Here is a 20280-nt window from a genome sequence, read left to right on the forward strand (position 1 = left end):
GGATTCTCTATTTGTCTTTGATATTTGCCATTTTAATGATGGTGTGTCTTGGAGTGGGCCTCATTTGGTTCCTCTTGAATGGGACCCGTTGTGCTTCCTGGACTTGTGTGACTTTTTCTCTCCTCCAATTAGGGAAGTTTTCCATCATTACCTTTTCAAACAGGCTTTCTATCCCTTCCTCATCCTCTTCTCCTTCTGGTATCCCTATTATATGGATATTATTACATTTCAGGTTGTCCTGCATTTCCCTCAATGCCTCTTTCTTCTTTTTGGGTCTTTTTTCATTTTCTTGCCCTTTCTGGGAGCTTTTTCTACCTTATCCTCCAGCTCGCTGATTCGGTCCTCAGCTTCATCTAGCCTGCTTTTGAGTCCTTCTACTGTGTTCTTCAATTCAGAAATTGTATTCTTCATTTCCTCTTGTCTCTTATTGATAGTTTATATGTCCTTTTTCATGCTGATATAGTTTGCAGTAAGTTCCTCATAGTTTCCCTGTAGTTTCTGGTATTTCTCTCTGAGCTCACTGAGCTCATTGAACTTCCTTAGAACCGTTGTTTGGAACTCAATATCTGATAGTTTACTTGTCCCTATTTCATTTAGTTCTTTTTGTGGGGATTCCTCCTTTCCCTTCGAGTGGAGTGTATTTCTTTGTCTTCTCATTATTTGATAGAGACTCTTCTTTTTTGCTTCTGCATCTTAAGTTGATCTGTCTTGATTTCCTGACTTTGTGGTGTGAACTTCTATGGTTGGAGACCGCTGTTTTTACTTTCTGGATCTGCCTCTGATGATGTCAAATGTTGACCCTGTCTGACCTTAGGCAATCTGTTCAAGACTTCCAGGAATCTACTGTCTGTTGGCTGTCTCCTTCAGCTGTTAATCTAGTCACTCTGCACTCAGCAGGAGGCCTTAGACAGCTCAGGGCGGGGCGGAGTACCTCCTGGGGGCGGGGTTATTGGGTCTTTGACACTGGTGTGTATGGGGGAGGAATCCACACTGGGACCCTGCCGCAACTCTCTCAGGTCTCTCCCCAAAGCCTTGGAAGACATCCCCAGTGTCTTCTCAAGTGTTGCCAGCCTTCTCTGTGCCCCTTTTAGCCAGGGATCTACTGTCAGTGGCTGTCACTCTGCACTCAGCAGGCGGCTTAGACAGCACTGGGGCGGGGTTGGGGGTGTGGAATTTCACCTGGGAGTGGGGCTGTTGGGTCCTTTGATACTGGTGCTGCTCATGGGGTGTGGTCTCTGCCTGAGCAAAATGGCCACTGCTGCATGGGGGAAGAGTCAGCACCGAGATCCCGCTGGCCACTCTCTCAGTTCTCTCCCCAAAGCCTCCTTCCCCAGTCTCCCCTCAGGCGTCCCCAGCCCACTGTGCCCCACTCTTTGCCAGAGACCATGGTAAGTGGCTGCAAATGAAAATTATGCGTTCGCCCTTTAAACAGTTCTTTGTGTCTTCAGCCGCCTGTCTCTGGTAGAGAGCAACCCTGCCGCTTTTCGCAGCTGGCTGTTTTTTGTGTATTTTTTGGGCTCCAGTGTTGTGGGCTAGTAATCCCCGCTTTTAGTTTAGATCCTGCTCTTCTCAGGGGAATCCAACTGGCCGTTTCAATATCCTTCAGGTGCTGCCACCCTTGGCCACCGCGCCTGCCTTCTCAGGTCTATACCACATTCCTTACCAGTTAGATTGCGCTAAAGCCAATTCTTCTGTCTCCAAGGTTACAAGGCTCCTCTCTCGCTCTTCTTCAGTTGTTTGTTCCAGGTGATTTCTCCACAATTTATTTGTAATTCCAGGTTGGTCCTGGGAGGAGGTCAGTGTGACTTCCACTCACTCCTCCGCCATCTTGATTCTTGTTTCTGAGTTTTAAATACAACATTATTAATATTCTAAAAGACAGTGTTAATTTATATGAACCCATGGTTACCAAATGATTTTTTCAGCTTTCCCATTTTTTTCTATTACATTGGTCAAAATGTATATTGTTTTTTTCCCATAAGCTGGACAGCTTTAGTACCACTTAGTTATCTTTAATTTCATTCAAAACAATTTTGTTCAATTATATTGTGACAGCTGTCATATCAGCATGCATTTTTAAAAACATTAAAATTGGTAAATATCTGTGTAGCAATTGGTAAATATCTGTGAAGATGAAAGAAAATGAGCAACATTTTCAGCATATTAGGCCTTATTATTTCCAGAAAGGTAAAAATGCAACTGAAACACAAAAAAGATTTGTGTACTGTATAGAGAAGGTGCTGTGACTGACTGAATGTGTCAAAAGTAGTTTGCAAAGTTTCATGCTGAAGATTTTTTGCTGGACGATGTTCCACAGTCAGATAGACCAGTTGAAGTTGTGAGTGACCAAATCAAGATATTAACTGAGAATAATCAATGTTACACCACTCAGCAGAAAACCAACATACTCAAAATATCGAAATCAAGCATTGAAAATCATTTGCTCAAGCTTGGTTATGTTAATCGCTTGGATGTTTGGGTTCCACATAAATTAAGCAAAAACTTCTTGACTATTTCTGCATGTGATTTTCTACTTACATATAACTAAAATGCTCTGTTTTTAAAACAAATTGTGACAGCTGATGAAAAGGGGATACTTTACAACAATGTGGAATAGAAGAGATCATGGGGAAAGCCAAATTAATCATCACCAACCACACCAAAGGCCAGTCTTCATCCAAAAAAGGTGATGTTGGATATATGGTGGGATTGGAAGAGAGTCCTCTATCATGAATTCCTTCCTGAAAACCAAGTAATTACAGTAACTACAGTTCCAAATTACACTAACTGAAAGCAGCACTCAACAAAAAGCATCCAGAATAAGTCAACAGAAAACATAATCTTCCATCAGGGTAACACAAGACTGCATGTTTCTTTGATGACCAAGCAAAAATGGTTACAACTTGGCTGGGAAATTGATTCATCTGCTGTATTCGCCAGACATTGCACCTTTAGATTTCCATTTATTTCGGATTTACAAAATTCTCTTAAAGGAAAAAATCTCAACCCCCTGGAAGATGGAAAAAGGCACATAGAAGAATTCTTTGCTCAAAAAGATAAAAATGTTTGGGATTCAAGGCTGGTTGTATTAGAGACTTACAGCTAAGATGGAGACATAGGTAGATGCACTTTGCTTTCTCGCACAACTTAAAAGATAACAACTTTAAAAAAAAACAACCAGAACTGCCAGAAAACCAAACTGTATGGAAGTCTGACAACGAAGGAATTAAAGAAGAAACATTCATCCAGACTGGGAGGAGGGGTGGAGATGGGCAGCCCAGGGTGAAGAGGATTCACCACACAGAAGCTGACTAGGTGGCCAAGTCGGTGGCTGGCAGACCCAGTAGTCCCACATTTGCATGCGGATAAGTCAGAAGGAGCAAATGGGGAGCAAGACAGGCATTGCAACACAAGGTTCCAGTGTGGGAAAATGAGGCCTCAAAACCTCTGGCTGTAAAAACCTGTTGGGGTTGTAGTGGCAGGAGAAACTCCCAGCCTCACAGGAATGTTCATTGGAGAGATCCATGGGGTCCTAGAATGTACACAGACCCACCCATCTAGGAATCAGCACCTGAAAGGCACAATCCACTTGTGGGAGGTGAGGAAAGTGATGGAAAGTGGGGCAAGAGCCAAACAAGTAGCATTGTTCCTTCTCTGAGCCCTCCCCAACAGACAGCACCACAACACAGGAAAGAGAGTTGCCCCACCCTGGCAAATTCTTAAGGCTCCACCCCTTACAATGTAACAGGTGCACTGAGACAAAGAAATATGGCCAAGGAACTCAGAAATATGGAGTTATCTGAGATCAAAACTCCAGAAAAACAACTAAGCAACCAGGAGATAGACAACCTATCAGATGCAGAGTTCAAAACACTGGTAATCAGGATGCTCACAGAAATGACTGAGTATGGACACAAAATAAAGGAAGAAGTGAAGGCTATGCAAAGTGAAATAAAGAAAAATATACAGGGAACCAACAGTAAAGGGAAGGAAACAAGGACTCAAAATAACAATTTAGAACAGAAGGAAGAAATTGACATTCAACCAAAATAGAATGAAGAAACAAGAATTCAAAAAATGAGGAGAGGCTTAGGAACCTCTGGGACAACTTTAAACAATCCAACATCCAAATCATAGGGGTGCCAAAAGGAGAAGAGAAAGAGCAAGAAATTGAGAACTTATTTGAAAAAATAATGAAGGAAAAAGACTTCCCCAATCTAGCAAAGGAAATAGACTTCCAGGAAGTCCAAGAAGCTCAGAGTCTCAAAGAAATTGGACCCAATGAGGGACATACCAAGACACATCATAACTAAATTACCCAAGATTAAAGATAAGGGGGAAATCTTAAAAACAGCAAGAGAAAAGGAGAGAATTACCTACAAAGGAGTTCCCATAAGACTATCAGCTGATTTTTCAAAAGCAACTTTGCAGGCAAGAAGGGACTGGAAAGTTTTTAAAGTCATGAAAAGCAAGGATTACTCTCTCCAGCAAAGCTATCATTTAGAATGGAAGGGCAATTAAAGTGCTTCCTAGGTAAGGTGAAGTTAAAGGAATTCATCATCACCAAGCCCTTATTATATGAAATGTCAAAGGGACTTATCTAAGAAAAAGATGATGATCAAAACTATGAACAGTAAAGTGAAAACAAACTCACAACTATCAACTGAACCTAAAAAACAAAAACAAACTAAACAAACTAGAACAGGGACAGAATCTCAGAAATGAAGATCACATGGAGGGTTATCAGCGGGGAAGGGGAGAGGGGATAATAGGGGGGAAGGTACAGAGAATAAGAAGCATAATTGGTAGGTACAAAGTAGACAAGGAAAGGTTAAGAATAATATAGGAAATGGAGAAGCCAAAGAACTTGTGTGTATGACCCACAGACATGAACTAAGGGGTGGGGGGAATGCTGGTGGGAGGGGCAGTGCAGGGCAAAGAGTGATAATGGAGAGAAAAAATGGGACGACCGTAATAACATAATCAATAAAATATACTTAAAAATAAGTTTAAAAAATTCAGATGGTTGTAATGTCCAGCTTTCAAGAATAGTTATTAGAGCATCATTTAGATTGTCTTCCAGAAATTTCATTTGTTTTCTTAATAGCTGCTGGTCTTGCTTTTAATTTATAAATGTGGTTAGTTTAGGTTCAATGTGGGTTAACCTTATGTTAGATCCTTTCCTGTAACTATAACAACAGTAGTATGGGCCTCTTATGTTCCAATAATTAAGACTTTAAGCCATACATACACTGCAATTCAAACACATAATTTTATCACTAAGAGACATGAGGGGAAGCTTCTCACCCACATTTTACAGTGGTTCAAGGTTCTTTTTCCACCAAATAGTGGGAACATGTCAGCTAATGGAAATTATGAGGTCCTGGTCGCTTTGCGGAGGCGTCGTCTGCAGTCCACGTGCCACGTTATGCTGGATGTGCATGTCTCACATGTCCGGAACTTGTTTCCAGCTTATCCTACCGCTGCACCAGGTTCTGCCCCCTTAAAGCCCTTGGCGACCAGTACATAAAGGACGAATTTAGGGAGACATAGGTCAGCAGTGCTGTGGCCAACAAGCTAACGAATACAAAAATTCAACTGAAAAAGGGTGTTTTGGAATTGCCCTACCAGAAGAGAAACTTAATGACTTTTGTGATGAACAAATAAGACAGCTACAGGATCTGACACAAGAAGCCACTCGACCCAATCCCAATCGGCAATTTAGTATTAGTCTAGAAAACAAGAATTTTATTTAGTCTATACAATAAAGCAAAATGAAAGAAGGGGAGGGGAGGAGAAGGAATGCTTCATCTAAATATGCTTCAGCCCCCCCGAGTTGGAGAACCACTACCTCCAGTAAGCTCTTCCCCCGCCCCCGGTTCCTGGACCCCTATGCCTAACCAAGACAATCTCTGAATTTAGTGTGATATCCCAAAGCTGGTTTGCAGCTGTCCCCCTTACAGCAATCTTATCTTCTGAAGCATGGTCTACCACCTTTTCCCAGATGATCCATTCCCTTTTGTGCCACCTCTGCTGAGAGGGATGTGGCAGTGCCCTCCAGCCACAACAGGACATTGCAGAAGACAATACAGGACGTAAGACACCAGGCTCACACATGCAATGCATGGACAAAGCTTTTGTTCTAGCACAGATTTCAAGGGAGGTCTCACTAGTTTGACAAAGCCTGAAACCTATGAGTCATGCTGTCAGAAGCCAAGGGTAAAAGTGACAATAGTGCCAAGCCCTACCAAAGGCAAACTCCTACAACATGCTATGCACAACAGAGACAGGGAAGGTATTCTGGGCAAGAGCGATGGAAAATTATGGCAAAATCAATATGAGAGTCAGGACAATGGGTAGGAGCTTTCAAGTCAGGTAGTCTGAGTATGAACCCCCCTCAGCTGTGGAGTCTTGAGCACATCTGGCCTAGAGGAGGCACCAGCAGATACTTGCTGGATGAATGAATGAAACCCTGTGAACCCATTTCCTCCTCCACAAAACCAATGATGTAATTCCTACCCTACAGAATGAAGAATAAGGTAAGAAAATATAGTGCTAAGAAAAAAGGGTGTTAAGATGTAGTAGGCTGAGCATGTGTTCAAAAACCAGTTCTGCCTAAACTAGCAATAACATTTCCACAGCAGAAACAGGATTCTGTCTAGTGCCAGGCTGGGAGGGAGGTGAGGGCAGGGGCCGGGGCAGGGCCAGGCACTGAAGCGAGGCAAAGCCTGGGAGAAGCCAGTTCCTGGTGGCTGTTGGGCCGCTCAAGACAGCTCTCTGCCTTACCCGCCATGGCCCTCCTTCTAACCTGGCTCTCTCGATGTTGCAGCCGCCTCCTTCTGCCTTCCTGGCCCCTGGCCCCTGAGGGATCCCAAAGGTGCTGTTCCCAGAGCCCCGAGGCAAGCACGAAAGACCAGACCAGCACCACAGACAGTGGGAAGATGAGGTCTCCCACCACGGTAAGTGGCACCAGGAGCAGGAGTGGAAAGCATGAGGGGAGATTTGGGGTGGGGGCCTCAATGTCATCCAGCCCCACAGGCCTGAGGGCAGATACCAACCCAGATCCCTGGAGTTGGTTGCCTAGTTCCAACTCCCAGCCCCCAACCAGGTCCCCCACCCCCAACCTGCTAGACCTCAGAGCTCACTCTCACAAGAGCAGGAATTTACCCTCATCTATCAGTTAATTATTTCTGGTGGTGGAGGGGGAGGGGCAGGGGCAGGCAGTCCTTTCCCTCCTTGTACAATGAGTCCAGTTACAGCCCCTAGGCCAGTGATCTCTATCTGCCCAACCCCTTCCTGAGAGGTCTATGCCTAAGTAGGAAGCTACCCTCAAATAGGTCAAAACCTGAAGACGAGTTCCTGACTCCCAGCCAACCTCAGCTCCCTGCCCTGGCTAAGACTCTCCCCCTCACATCCCCTCCCCCAGGGTCCCAGGCACACAGGTGAGCTGGCCCAGGCTGAGGAGCTGCTGGAGCAGCAGCTGGAGCTGTACCAGGCCCTGCTGGAAGGGCAAGAGGGGGCCTGGGAGGCACAGGCCCTGGTGCTCAAGATCCAGAAGCTGAAAGAGCAGATGAGGAGACACCGAGAGAGCCTGGGAAGAGAAACCTAAGCTTCCCACCAGTTTCCACTTCACCCTCCAACACTGGAAACACTGCACACTACCTGCAACCCGAGAGCTTTGGTTAGAAAAGTACCAGCCTCTCCCAGGCCACTAAGAAACACAGACGACACCTCCACAGAGGGCCGTAAGTTGGAAAGCAGTGGGGGAACCATGACCTCTGCAGTCTTTTAGGCCACATCCCCCACTATGCCCCTTCCCACTGACAACCTCAGCCCCACATAAATAACCTAAACCCACCTCATCCCAAATCCAATAAAAGGAAAGAGTGCTTACAGACACAATAGACACATGTGTTTTTTAGTTTTGTTTAAAAAAAAGTTCTGACAAATAAATGGGGATTTAGAAGGGGTGATGCAAAAGAGGGAAGGCATGGGGTGGGGTTGGGGGTTGTCAGGGGTAGGTGGCAGTAGTGTCTCCTTCACCCCCACACCTGGTGTCATCTCTTGAAGGGGGACAGACTGTCACGTTCCAGAAGAGGTGGATGAGTCCTCTATCGTGTCTGTTCAACTGAAAAGAAAACATGGCAGTTACAATAAGACATGAAACAGAAAAAGTGAGGTTGGCAGAAATACACACACACCCATATATGCAGATGTCTGTGAGGTGTCTGGGTCCAAAGGGCAGACTTGGGGGTGGGGAAGAATTTTATGAGAGAAAAGATCCCACATAGAGGTCAATTAAACCACCAACCTGGAAGATGTCCATTATGTACTAGGGTTTTACGTACATAACGGAATTCAAGACACACACACTAACAGGGAGAATCACAAAGGCTGGAAAAGCCAACTGCCGTGATCAATACTTACTGTAGGAGGAGATGTCTATCTCATCAGGCAGCTCACTAATATTGACCTCAAAGCGATCCTGCACATCATTGAGGATCTTGGCATCATTCTCATCTGACACAAAGGTGATTGCCAAACCCTTGGTGCCAAACCGGCCTGCTCTGGCCACCTGGAAGGAAAGAGGCAGTACTGGAAAACCCCAAAGAAGAAAACATCTAGAGGGAGAGATAAAGATGTACACTGTGAGGATACAGAAAATAGTGCAAGTGGGAGGTCACCAAATATCCTTGCAGGTGTGGGGCATACCCGATGCAGGTAGGTGTCAGAATCTTCAGGCATGTCATAGTTAAAAGCAATGTTCACCCGTTCAATGTCCATGCCTCGGCCAAATAGGTTGGTAGCCACAAGAATTCGTCGCTGAAAATCTTTAAACTGCTGATACCGAGAAAGCCTTTTGTAAGACAAAAAATTAGGAAAATGTTGAGTCCCTTCAATAGTCTCTTTTTCTTCCAAAGACACGTAAGATCTTCTGCATATCCAACTCACCTCTCCTCCTGGGGCATCCCACGGTGGATGGCAATGGCTGGGAAGTTCTGCTCCACCAGGAGCTGGGCCAGGGCAATGCAGCGCTGCACAGACTTCACAAAGATCACGACCTGTGTGTGTGTGTGTTTGTGTGTGTGCAGGGATGTGGGTCCATGCATGTGTGAGATTGTATGAAAAAGGAGTCTTCAGTAATTATTCTTGTAAAGGAATTCTTCTCAGTTCCTATCAAGCATTTTCTATTCTGCTATAAATAAAACTGTATCCTAATCCTAGATCATTTTTAGTGCAAATAAGCCATGACTAACAGGTAAAGTGATGAAATGCTTCTCTTCAATAAATAGTACAAAAAGAAGAAATTTAAGAATGTAACAGAATCAAGGTATTTTGGGACTTCTACGACCTGATTAAAAAATCCTTCATGGATTTTATGAGTTTAATTATTGAGGTTATTTATTGACTACCTGTCTGTGCCAGCAATGGAACAGAAAAGCAGTTAGCACTCTGCTCATACTCGGCTCCAAGATATTTATGTTCTCATTTTTAGAAACTTCACTTATTTCTCTGCCCTTCTCTCACATCACATACGTGGTTTTCTTAGTAACAGGGTACTAAATGCAGATTTCTGTTACATTTGGAGATGTGCTCATCTTCCTACTGGACCTTGAACTAACTGACCTGGTTGAACTCAAGGACATCCAGAAGGTCAAAGAGCTTCCGGTTCTTCTCGTTGTCCTTCAGTTTCACGTAGTACTGCTGCAACCCATGCAGCGTCAGCTTCGTCTCATCATCCACGAAGATCTCCATTGGCTGAGGGGGAGGGGGAAGGAAGGGGTAGGGAACGGGAGGGCAGAGCGGGGGGGTTAAACCTGGGGGGGGTGGAGGAAGCTGATCTCCAATACACCCCATGGGGGGATGGGGAGAAGAGAGAAGACAGAAAACCTCATCCCACCCTCACAAACACCCACATTTTAATATGCTCTCTTCCATCTTAGACCTAATTTCCTTCCTATCAGTGAAGTTACCACACTGAAAACTGTCATGAGAAAGTACTTTGCAAGGAGAAAAAGGAATAGAGAAAGCGCCCAATGGCAAGATGCCATTACCACAAATGGAGGTGAAGGAAAAAACAATAGAAGACTCTCAAAGGGAGACTTATGATCCAAACACCTGGGAAATGATGGGAAACACTGACTCAAGGTCAGAATAATTCCATCAGAGCAAGTATAAGAATATGGGGAAAAGGATATGGACTTCTCCATTAGAATACTTTCTCCATTAGAATATTCTCTCAAGGAAAATCACATCCATGTTAAGATGGAATGCTACAATAGACATAATCAAGATGTCATAAAAGCAGCAGCAAAAATTACTCAAGGTGAGCAACAACTTGCCCTCAACCACAGTGTAAAAGTTCTAGGCGAGACTGGTCTCTGAGCTAAGAATCAAACCACCTACAGTATTACATGGAAGGTACCAGTAAGTGATACTAAGAAATTCAGAGCTGCAGATACGCAGGTTATCTCTCTAAAAAAACCGACACACACAACCCTTAAAGGGAAGGAAGGTACCATTAGAAAGAAATTGACACAAAACCCAACTTCAGAGCCCAAATTTCCTAGCACTCTTCACTAACTCGGGAACATCGTTAACATCAAGATCCAGGGTCCAAGATTTTGGGAAAGGATGTGTGTGTCACAGGAGACACCAAGAAGCTGATTGCAGAAGGCAGGCTAGCCAAGGGAAGACTTTCCAAAATCAAGTTCCACAGCCTCCTTCATATCTAATTGTAGCCCCAAGTCCAGCTACAGACAAGGAGTTATCACCTGACAGGAAGGAGCAGAGCAGTAAGGTAAACAACATGCTCCACTGCTCATACAACAGGCCGCCTAGTCCCAGTCCCTAACCCACCTGGTTACATCAAGTGGAGCACCTCACTTTACCTTTCCTACACCCCTCTCCCCTGAATATGAAATAAAAGAAAAAAAAAACCTACCACCCCATTCAGGACACCCTTCCCCACCCCAACACATAAGGGAGAAACGAGGAGCACGGCACGCCTTGGGTTCAGGAAAAAAACCGGGAACGGAAAAAGAGGCTGGCTGGTCCTCAGCTTGCTGGTCAGGTTTCCCTGCAGCCTCCACTGCCGCCATCCACCGCTGGGTGCCGTCCAAATTCTCCCGCCGTGCCACGATGCTTCTTTCTGCTGCCAGCTCACGTCAACCGAGGTTCCGTGTGGGTGTGAGGTATGCGTGGGAAGGAGTAGGGGATGGGGACTGAGGTGCCAAAGGCCCCCACCCCTGGAGGTGGGGAGGGAGCGCATTCATTTGTGCTCTTTGCTCTTCTTTTAGACATGCCCTGCCATCTGTCCCTCTCTCACTCTCCTGCCACCGGGAGGTTATGAGTTTTGGGGAGCAGAAGGCTCCAGCTGTATGCGCGATGTCACTTTGAGGGTGCATGGCTGTAGGGGTTATGTAGGAGACGATGGGTAGGTGGTAGGGCAGATAATCCTGCCCTTACCCAAAAGGGAGAAGAGGTTCAAAAATGTTGTAATTTTTCTTAAAAATGTCGAACACTACCCGCTCTCAAGTTAACCCGACCAAGTCTTCCGGAATTTCCCTGGCGCCCGCGCAGACCCTAACACTAGCTATTTCTGCCTCTGTGTATGTCTTCAAAGAGTCGTCACTCCCAGATAGGCTCGTGCCCCCTTCTTAGCACTTGCAGGACAAGGGAGTCTGGAGGAAGAGGGCACGGACGGGGAGGAGGCAGTGGGCAGGGAGTGGAAGAAGAGAAGGTAGAAGGGTATTTACGTCTTGCATGAACTTGCGGCAGACTGGACGGATCTCTTTGCTCAAGGTAGCACTGAACATCATGACCTGCTTCTCATGGGGGGTCATGCGAAAAATTTCCTGGACATCCCGACGCATGTCTAGAGGAAAAAGGGAACAGGCTCATAGGAGAAAAGCAGCTTGTGTCATAAAGACCAGAGATAGACTTCCCAATGAAGTCAAGGCTGCTGGAAATACGTATGCAAGAGTTAATTCAAGGAAAGATTTGCTCTAGGTCTCTCTCTACTCTATTTTCTCCACCCTCATGAAATCACTCCATAGTAATAATACAATAGAAAGAGCAATGAATTTGGAATAAAGATTTGGGATCAGATTCCAGCTCTGTCTACTTTATCCAGCCAAGAAATACAATGTAACTCCAAAGCCCACACTATGAAACAGAGACCGAGCCCACCCTAGAGGGACCCAAGAATAAGACCTTTGAAAAACACTTTACACGTCCATTCTCCTTACTGTTCTCCCCCCAAACCCCAGCTACCAACAAATACTGCACACCTATTACATTCCAGCTATGCTTGTTCTGGATCACCCTTTCCTATCCAGCATCAAGGCTGCTCAAAAAGCCTAACAAAGACCAACCCAGGAAGCCAGAGCCATCAATGATGGGTGACAGATAAAGCTGTCCTGGCACTAAAGTGCTCCTGTTACCAGATTAATATCATTTGGCTCCAAGGGCAACTCGCAGATCACTAGCCCAGTCCCAGCACTCTCACTCACCGAGCTGTTCAAGCATCTTATCACATTCATCCAAGATAAAGTGTTTAATATGTTTGAGGTTGAGGCTCTTATTTCGAGCAAGGGCGAGGATGCGGCCAGGGGTCCCCACGACAATATGCGGGCAGTTCTTCTTCAGCACCTCTTCATCCTTCTTGATAGATAGACCACCAAAAAACACCGCGACCTGCAAACCCAGAAGAGTATATCACAATGAAGCAATTGTGGGTCCTAGTACAGTATAACACCATTAAGTTGCTTTCTAGTTTGTTTGTTTTTGGGGGGGGGTTGTAATCAATTAGGGGATAAGACAGACTATCAGGACCCTAATTCCACAGTAAATCTAAAATTACTAATTATGGGACATCCAGTTTTACAACAAAAGGGGAAGTACACAGCATCACCTATTTAGAATTCTTGCCAAAAATGTTGAATTAGTTTAGCTTTCAAATATCAACTTCAGCTGGAAAAAAGTACAAGCTAAACAATACCATAAAGGAATAACCAAATGAATACAGAGATAGGACATTATACAGAGCTGACCCAGCTTCTTCAGGTCACTACAGCATAACGTTAAACAAAAGAAAATGTAATGACAATTTGTATTTGACTCTGACAGCAAGAACATTGTCACAAAGGTGATGAGCTGGACCTACAGAGGAGGAAATGCAATCCTAGCTCACCACAGAGATCAACAATAAATTATTTCCATAGTCTTAACAATGGAAACACTTTTCTGGCTTCCAAGTTTTAGAATCAACCTAGACAAGGCTGCTTGCAGAAAGGACAAATAGTTAAACATTGCTGATAGTGTAAAAACAGAAGTATACATAAATAGACACTTAACGAGTATATATAGCATTCAGATCATATTTAGAAAATTTAAATTGTTTCAAAAAGACCACCACAAAGGAGCTAGTCAAAAAAGCCTGTAAGTTGATAAATTTGAGGAAACAGTGCCTAATGACTGCCTTCACAGAACCATTATAACTTTTTTAAAAAGTTAGCAAGTGATTATCTTCAGTGAAGTACAGTTACAGACGGGCAAACACAAATCTTTTCATTATAAGACCTTCCAGACTACAAAGCATTTTTACCCTGCAGGTATTACTACCACTACTTCAGTCTTTTTAAAACTTATTTTAAAAATAAAACAAAGAATAATTTTAACAATCTGAACGAAGGTACTGCTATTCTTCACACCCTTCTAGCCAGGACAGTAGGAAATCATATGTATCAAGTTTACACAAAGGAGAACAACTCAAGCCAACTTTGTTGTGGCCCCCAGACATCTTCCCATTTTCTGCCACTTTAAAGATTCTCAGCCCTGACTGGTGTGGCTCAGTGGATTGAGTGCCGGCCCACAAACTGAAAGGCCACTGGTTCAATTCCCGGTCAGGGTACATGCCTGGGTTCTGGGCCAGGTTCCCAGCTGGGGGCATGCAAGAGGCAACCAATCACACATTGATGTTTCTCTCACTCTCTTCCTCCCTCCCTTCCCCTCTCTCTAAAAGTAAATAAAATCTTTAAAAAAAAAACAACACCCTCAAAATTCACATCTCACTAGAGCCATTTTAGAGTTTCTAGCCTTCTCTTGCCATATACCCCCACTTCTCAAACTGTCAACCAAAGCACACTAAAATGATTCAAAGTGTCAGCATAAAAAAGCAATAAGCAGAAGGATGGACCTGTGGTAAGTATCCTCTATAGCCCAATCACCCAGTCTCCTGCTGCACAAGTATATTTGTATGTGTTAAAAACCAAGGAAAACTAAAACTTCTCCAAAATTAAAATATAGCAAGCATCTCTGAAGTTATAATGCAAACCCAAATAAGCCCTAAAATATAAATCTCTTGTATATCAAAGTCTGCAAGAACTTACTATCTATTAGATGTAACTGAGGTTCACGTATAGGCATTTAATGTCTGCGGAACCTTCATGAAGAAAGCTGGTCTCTAAATCTCTAATGCCTCCAATTCCCTACACCCTCACACTCCCAGGTTTCTTTACCTTGGCTTACCTTGACATTGGGCATGTATTTAGAGAAGCGCTCATACTCCTTGCTGATCTGAAAAGCCAGCTCCCGAGTGTGACACATCACCAACACAGACACCTTGGGGGGGGCGGTAAATAGACGGAAAAATAGTATATCCTTTCACTAACCCTCGGGGGAAGTGACTGTCACAAAAGCATACTTGGTAGAACATAAACAACTTCAATTCTGAGATCTAAATCATTAACCCCATGATTACTACAAAATATTCCCCATGGCCTCAAGGGTGACAGAGGTCATCTTAGCAACAAGCACTCACTGTTCTGAATGCATCATGTGGTTAAGATAAAAACACCCTGCTCAGCCCTGGCCAGGTGGCTCAGTTGGTTGGAGGATCGTCCTGAACACCAAATTTTGGTTGGGTGTTCACCCTTGTTTGGGGCACATTTGGGAGGCAACCAATGTTTCTCTGTTTCTCTCCCCGCCCCTCGCCCCCTGCAACCAATACCCCAACTGTCTCCCTCTCTAAAATCAATAAACATAGTCTCAGGTGAAGATTTAAAAAAAAAAAAAGAAAAACCCACCCTGCCCACATATTCCTAAGCAAAATACTCTCCCCAGCTGTACCTGCCCAGTAACTGGCTCCAGCTGCTGCAATGTGGCCAGCACAAACACTGCCGTCTTTCCCATGCCTGACTTGGCCTGGCATAGGACATCCATTCCCAGAATGGCCTGAGGGATGCACTCATGCTGAACTAAAAGCAAAAGAATAAAGATAAATTAGGCTTCAGTCTACAAATATCACTTTTTGCCATGTCAAACCCATTTCTCAACACTCAGTTCTTAAGTAATTCTTGTCAATTTCCAGACCCTTTCTACCTCTCTGCTCCCTCAATCAAATTCATCTGCAAATCTGACCCTTCTAGTTCCTTCCCCCTTTAGCCTCCTCCAGCTCCAACTCCTGGCCCCAGTCCTAACAACCCATTTGCAACAGCTCACCTTTGAAGCTCCTGGCTTTGTCCTTATCTTCCTTCACCTTAAATAATCCATAACATTTGAGTGCCTACCACGGCCATTTCTCCTGCTTAGGTGGCCATCCTTTGGGTCATATAACCCAACTAAATAAAGAAATTGGTACCTGAGCCAGAAGCCAGCCACCTTTAAACCAGCCATAAAGGTTTCCAGAGACCAGAGTTGGCCTGACCCAAAAGAGAACCACAGGTGCAGCCAGCAGCTCTCAAGGAATTTAAAATTACAAGTCAAAGTGATAAAATTAAAAGCTAGCAGACAAGTAAAAAAGGCAGTCACCAGGCCAACAGTAGTCCTTCCTCTAAGGTGTTTTTGGATCACCAGCACTTCCATGATACTATGAATAAAATACCATCCTATATAAACCTCTTCCGATAAAACAGTTTCTGATACTTCATTTCCTGACCTATCCTAAATATAAATCTGTATCACTAAGAGACCATGAACACATCTGTTTCTAGGATCTTTACAGTGCCTAATGAGTACTCTAATCACAAAAGAAAATTTACCTTCTGATGGATGCTCAAAGCCACAGTCAACAATGGCCCGGAGCAACTCTGGCTTGAGCAGGAAGTCCCGAAAGCCAGAGCTATGGATGGAGACATATGAGCCCTTAACATCCTTCTTGGCAGGGGCCTCAGTCCCGTCTCCCCCCGCTGCTGTCTCCACCTCATCATCTTCATAGTCCAAGAGCTCATTGTCCACATCATTCTCTGCCATAACTGGGCGGCAGGCAGATTAGAGGGAAGGGGTCTCTGAATGGGTTCACGTAGGATAAGTGAAAACAAGGAAGGAAAGTGGGGGCTTAAGGAATGGAAGATACACTAGTTTGACAGAAGAGCTAGAAAAAAAAAAGACATCAGTCACAAGCACAGCCTTCAGCATCTCTTTTTCGCATCCCCACACCCTCTTTCCCTAAACTATGAAACCTTTACCTGGAAATAAAAGTAACAAACACTAAACATAAAAGTAATATGGGGAACAGAAAAAGTGGTTTGAAGGGAGGTAGCCAGGTCACAGATTCCCAACAAGATTAAGATCAGAGTAGGAGAAAAAAGGAAGTTGGAAGGGGGAGATCAGCTTATAAACCCACCTGTAAGTTAACAGTAAGGGAAAAGAATAGGTAATGAAAAGCAAAATATGACTAACGGGGTGGAGAATGGAAATAAAATGAAGACAAATCCTGAAAACCCTCAAAAGAAGACCTTGTTGCCCTCTCCCTATAATCTCAAGCTGTCAATCCCTAATGCAGCAGCCATCAGTCAAGGGTGATAGATTAACGTCATCACTGCGCAAAGCGCTCACTTCTCGAAATGAAAACATCATGTGGCTGCCCTTCACCTTCCACAGCCCACCAGCCTCCCACTCAGTGACCTCCACCTCGAGCCTAAGAAATCGCTATGTAAATTAACTAATTCGGGGGGGGGGGGGCCGTTAAGAGAAATGGCTCAGCCGGAAAAAAATATTCGTATCATATAATGAATAAGAAGGTAACTGAGAGGATGGCACTCGGCTTTAATTGAACCTTAACCAAGCGGCCTCACACCACCGCTGCGTTACTCCTCAGATGAGACTCCTTTCCGAAAAGCACACAACGACACCTCTTGAAAACATTTGTAAAGCGTTCTATATAAGGTGGGCCGGTCGAGGTAAAAAAAAGTCCGGCTAGATCCACAGCGGGTTCCCTCGCCTAGTCCCACAGGGGGCCGAGGACCCAAAAATCAGAACGGACGTAAGAGCCCCGCCCTCCGCAAAATGCCCAGGACATAGGACGCCTAGCGCCGCCTCTCACCGTCGCTAGGGCCTCCAATTTACTAAAGGGACCCACTGGAAGAGTCGGGAACGAGGGAACACAATGGCGCCGAGGCCACCATCTTGAATTGAGCCTTTCTAGCTTCCCTCTCTTCCCGCTAGGAGCTCTTTGCGCTCGAAAGGATGCAAGTAATGAAAATAACGACCCAACTAGGCCCCACAGACCAGGCCATAGCCTGTGGAAAGGGTATCGAGAGCCCAAGCTATAGAATGGCTGCTAAGAAACGCAGATGGAAATGGATGGTACTGAAGGCCAAACCTTACCTGAGCAAGGCGAACGCATATGGCGGCAGCAACAGCAACGAAGGAGGCAACCTGACTTCACTTCCGGTTCCCGGTTTTCCCTCGACCCCGGCCTTCCGCCTTCTGGGCTGCTAGCGGGCAGGCGCAAGGGGAGGAAAGGAGGACCTTCCACGAATCTGTAGTTTCGCGCTCTCCGGAGTTGTCTTCAGAAACTGCCTGTCTGAAATATTTTTTTAAAAATCACTTCTAACTACTCCGCTACTGCCAGTGACAAAAGGCATAATGGAAACTAGCATCCCCTCCCACTGATATCTTTTTTTTTCTCTTGTCCTACTCTTCTCCACACCCCTCATTTATGTTCTTGACACGAAGGCCTTCTCTCTGGGCACCCCTTTGTGGCGAGAGACGAAGCTGTCTGGGCTGCGCCTTCCCACGGGGGTCCTAGATTCCGTAGTCAAGGTGACCTGGGGGCTTCGGCACAGCAACTAGGGAAGGTCGACCCCACCTCCGGCGAAAGTGAGCGGTCCTCGGGGGCCCTGTCCTTAACCCCTTCGCAACCATGAGGACTGTGGAATGCTATTTCCCCAAAGTACTGTTGGCCAATGTAGCAGGTACCCTAAGGGGCCCTAAGTGGTGAGTGGGAGAAGGGATCTGGATCGGCTCCAAGTGTTAAAGATAAATGGTAGGGCTTGAAGGTTACACAGCATTTCTTAAGTATTACTAATACGACCAGAAGTTTTTAGCTCCGCCCCCGATAGCCCCTTAGGATTTTTTTTTCTTGAATGGAACATATGATACCTCTCCCCCACCCCCTACCCCGTTTTTAATATGCTAAGGAAGTCAGACTTGGCTGCAGGCTGCAGGCTGCAGGCTGCAGTTCAGAAATGACAGCACACGTTTGGCTCTTCACCTATTACACACCATGTAATACTAAGGCGTGGAGACAATTATTCCCATTCTAGTGACAAGCCCAGACCTAAAGAATAAAGCATCATGTGGAAAGTAATACAGCTAGTAAGGTGACAGAACAAGGATGTAAACACCTCTTTATTGTATCCTGCCTCCCTGCTTAAAGGGTCTAGTTAATAAATGCACTACGGAGTACCTCATTAGTTCAAGTCCTTCAGGAAGCAGGCTTGTTTTCTGTAGCCAAGAGAAATACAGTAAGTGATCCAAGGATGGTGTCGTAGAAGGACAGCTTTTCCAACCCTAAGTATCAACTTATTCAACAGTATTTATCCCAAGTGCTATCCCAGGATCTGAAGACATAGCAGTCAACAGCCCTGTCATCACACAGAGTTCACATAATGGGGGAGACAACACACAAATACATAAATATGTCAAGTAGTAGTAAGTGCTACGAAGAAAAAACAAAGCAAGGTGATAATGGACGAAATGAAATGGAATAAGCACTGCTAATAGAGTCACCTAAAATACAGGCAGAGGCCACTGAGGAAGCAGGGCCTATGCACACCTCGTGTCTCAGTTCTCAGAGCTTCTATAAAGTTGTCAAACTTACTAAACTCAGTTCAAGGCTGAGTCATAAACATCTGAACAACTGCTGCATGGACACAGTGACCTTACCTGTTCCTTGTAGGTTTTGCCTCCTTCATTCGCATATTAGGGCTAGTCAATCCCTAGCCATGAAAGAATTGCACTTTGTGGTTTTTGCCTTTCTAAATCCTGTCTTTGTTTTCTCAGGGAGCAGTTTTAGTAGTTACCTGAATCTGTATCTATGGGAATGGAAGTGCAGTCCTTTTGCTCAAATAAATGCCTTTTGTTCTTATTATAGCCTGGGCGTCTTTGGTTAATGATGGGGCAGAGTGCTTGTTTCTACACCCCACTTTTTCTCTACATTTGCCACCTATAGTCCTCAAGTTCCCAAACCAGGAATCACATGTTTCTCACTTTAGAGAAATAATAACATTATTTGCTATGTTTCTCTAACAAGTTTCAAAAGACAGCCCTTTTGGGTGTTTGGGGAATATGAAAACAAGACACGAGAGAGTAATTGAAAATGAGAAATGATGAAGTAAAAAGATTTTCCCATAGCCCTGGCCGGGTTGCTCATTCGGTTGGAGTATCGTCCTGTTCACCAAAAGTTTTCAGGGTTCAATTCCAAGTCTGGGCACACACCTAGGATGCAGATTCGATCCCCATTCAGGGTGAGTATGGCAGGCAACCAATCAATGTTTCTCTCTCTCCCTTTTTCTCTCTCTAAAATCAATAAACATATGCTCAGGTGAGAATTTTTTTTTTAATTTTTTAGAAAGGGATTTGCCCATAGTCATTTTATTGACAGTTTTTATTGTTACAAAGGAAGACCATGCATACACAGGGACACAGCATCACTTCAGATCTCAGGAAGCAGTGACCATTTGATGGGTCTTTGGGGGAATAAGAAAAAGGAGAAATCCAATAGAGAGACAAAAAAGAGCCTATGAAATGCTTCATCTTTCTGGAACTACAGTAGAGGAGCTAAATAAAATCATTTCATTTTTTTAGGGATCTTAAGTTCTGTGGGAAAAGTGGAAAGAACCAATTCTTCAGAGAATTACTGGGTCACAGAATAAATGACTAGAATTAGAGAGCCACAGATAGATTGAGGAAACAGCTGTATTTAGGTGTTGGCAGGTGGACGGGGTGGCAATAATATCACAGGGTCGCCGTTAATTGAATCCCAGCCACTAT

The 20280-nt window shown here is 44.6% G+C and overlaps 2 protein-coding genes and 2 non-coding genes across 5 annotated transcripts; 1 reads left to right on the top strand and 3 right to left on the bottom strand.

Annotated features, from left to right (window-relative positions):
- The first annotated feature begins 6791 nt into the window (after nt 1-6791).
- On the top strand, nt 6792-7609 carry MCCD1 (mitochondrial coiled-coil domain 1). Its single transcript, XM_054568678.1, has 2 exons — nt 6792-6959; nt 7427-7609. Exons 1-2 carry the CDS (start codon nt 6792-6794, stop codon nt 7607-7609), a joined length of 351 nt encoding a protein of 116 aa, XP_054424653.1.
- A 303-nt stretch (nt 7610-7912) lies between these two features.
- Nucleotides 7913-17780, bottom strand: DDX39B (DExD-box helicase 39B). 2 transcript variants are annotated; one of them, XM_054569063.1, is made up of 11 exons: nt 17611-17780; nt 16044-16375; nt 15133-15260; nt 14533-14625; nt 12516-12699; nt 11760-11878; nt 9628-9759; nt 8953-9062; nt 8713-8857; nt 8428-8575; nt 7913-8128 (listed from the first exon to the last, which is right to left on the bottom strand). In XM_054569063.1, exons 2-11 carry the CDS (start codon nt 16252-16254, stop codon nt 8112-8114), a joined length of 1287 nt encoding a protein of 428 aa, XP_054425038.1. In that variant the 5' UTR covers nt 16255-16375; nt 17611-17780; the 3' UTR covers nt 7913-8111. The 2 variants fall into 2 exon arrangements, with proteins under 2 accessions (XP_054425038.1, XP_054425039.1); XM_054569064.1 differs by having other exon boundaries at nt 16044-16123; nt 17611-17763.
- LOC129068008 (small nucleolar RNA SNORD83) lies at nt 12390-12465 on the bottom strand. Its single transcript, XR_008528827.1, has one exon. It is a non-coding gene; the product is annotated as a small nucleolar RNA SNORD83 (small nucleolar RNA).
- Nucleotides 16788-16865, bottom strand: LOC129068007 (small nucleolar RNA SNORD83). The gene has a single exon (XR_008528826.1). It is a non-coding gene; the product is annotated as a small nucleolar RNA SNORD83 (small nucleolar RNA).
- Nucleotides 17781-20280: the final 2500 nt, after the last annotated feature.

Source organism: Pteronotus mesoamericanus, unplaced genomic scaffold, assembly GCF_021234165.1.
Source record: "Pteronotus mesoamericanus isolate MK-2021 breed Mesoamerican mustached bat unplaced genomic scaffold, CSHL_Meso_final contig_20, whole genome shotgun sequence".
In the NCBI taxonomy this organism is placed as follows: domain Eukaryota; kingdom Metazoa; phylum Chordata; class Mammalia; order Chiroptera; family Mormoopidae; genus Pteronotus; species Pteronotus mesoamericanus.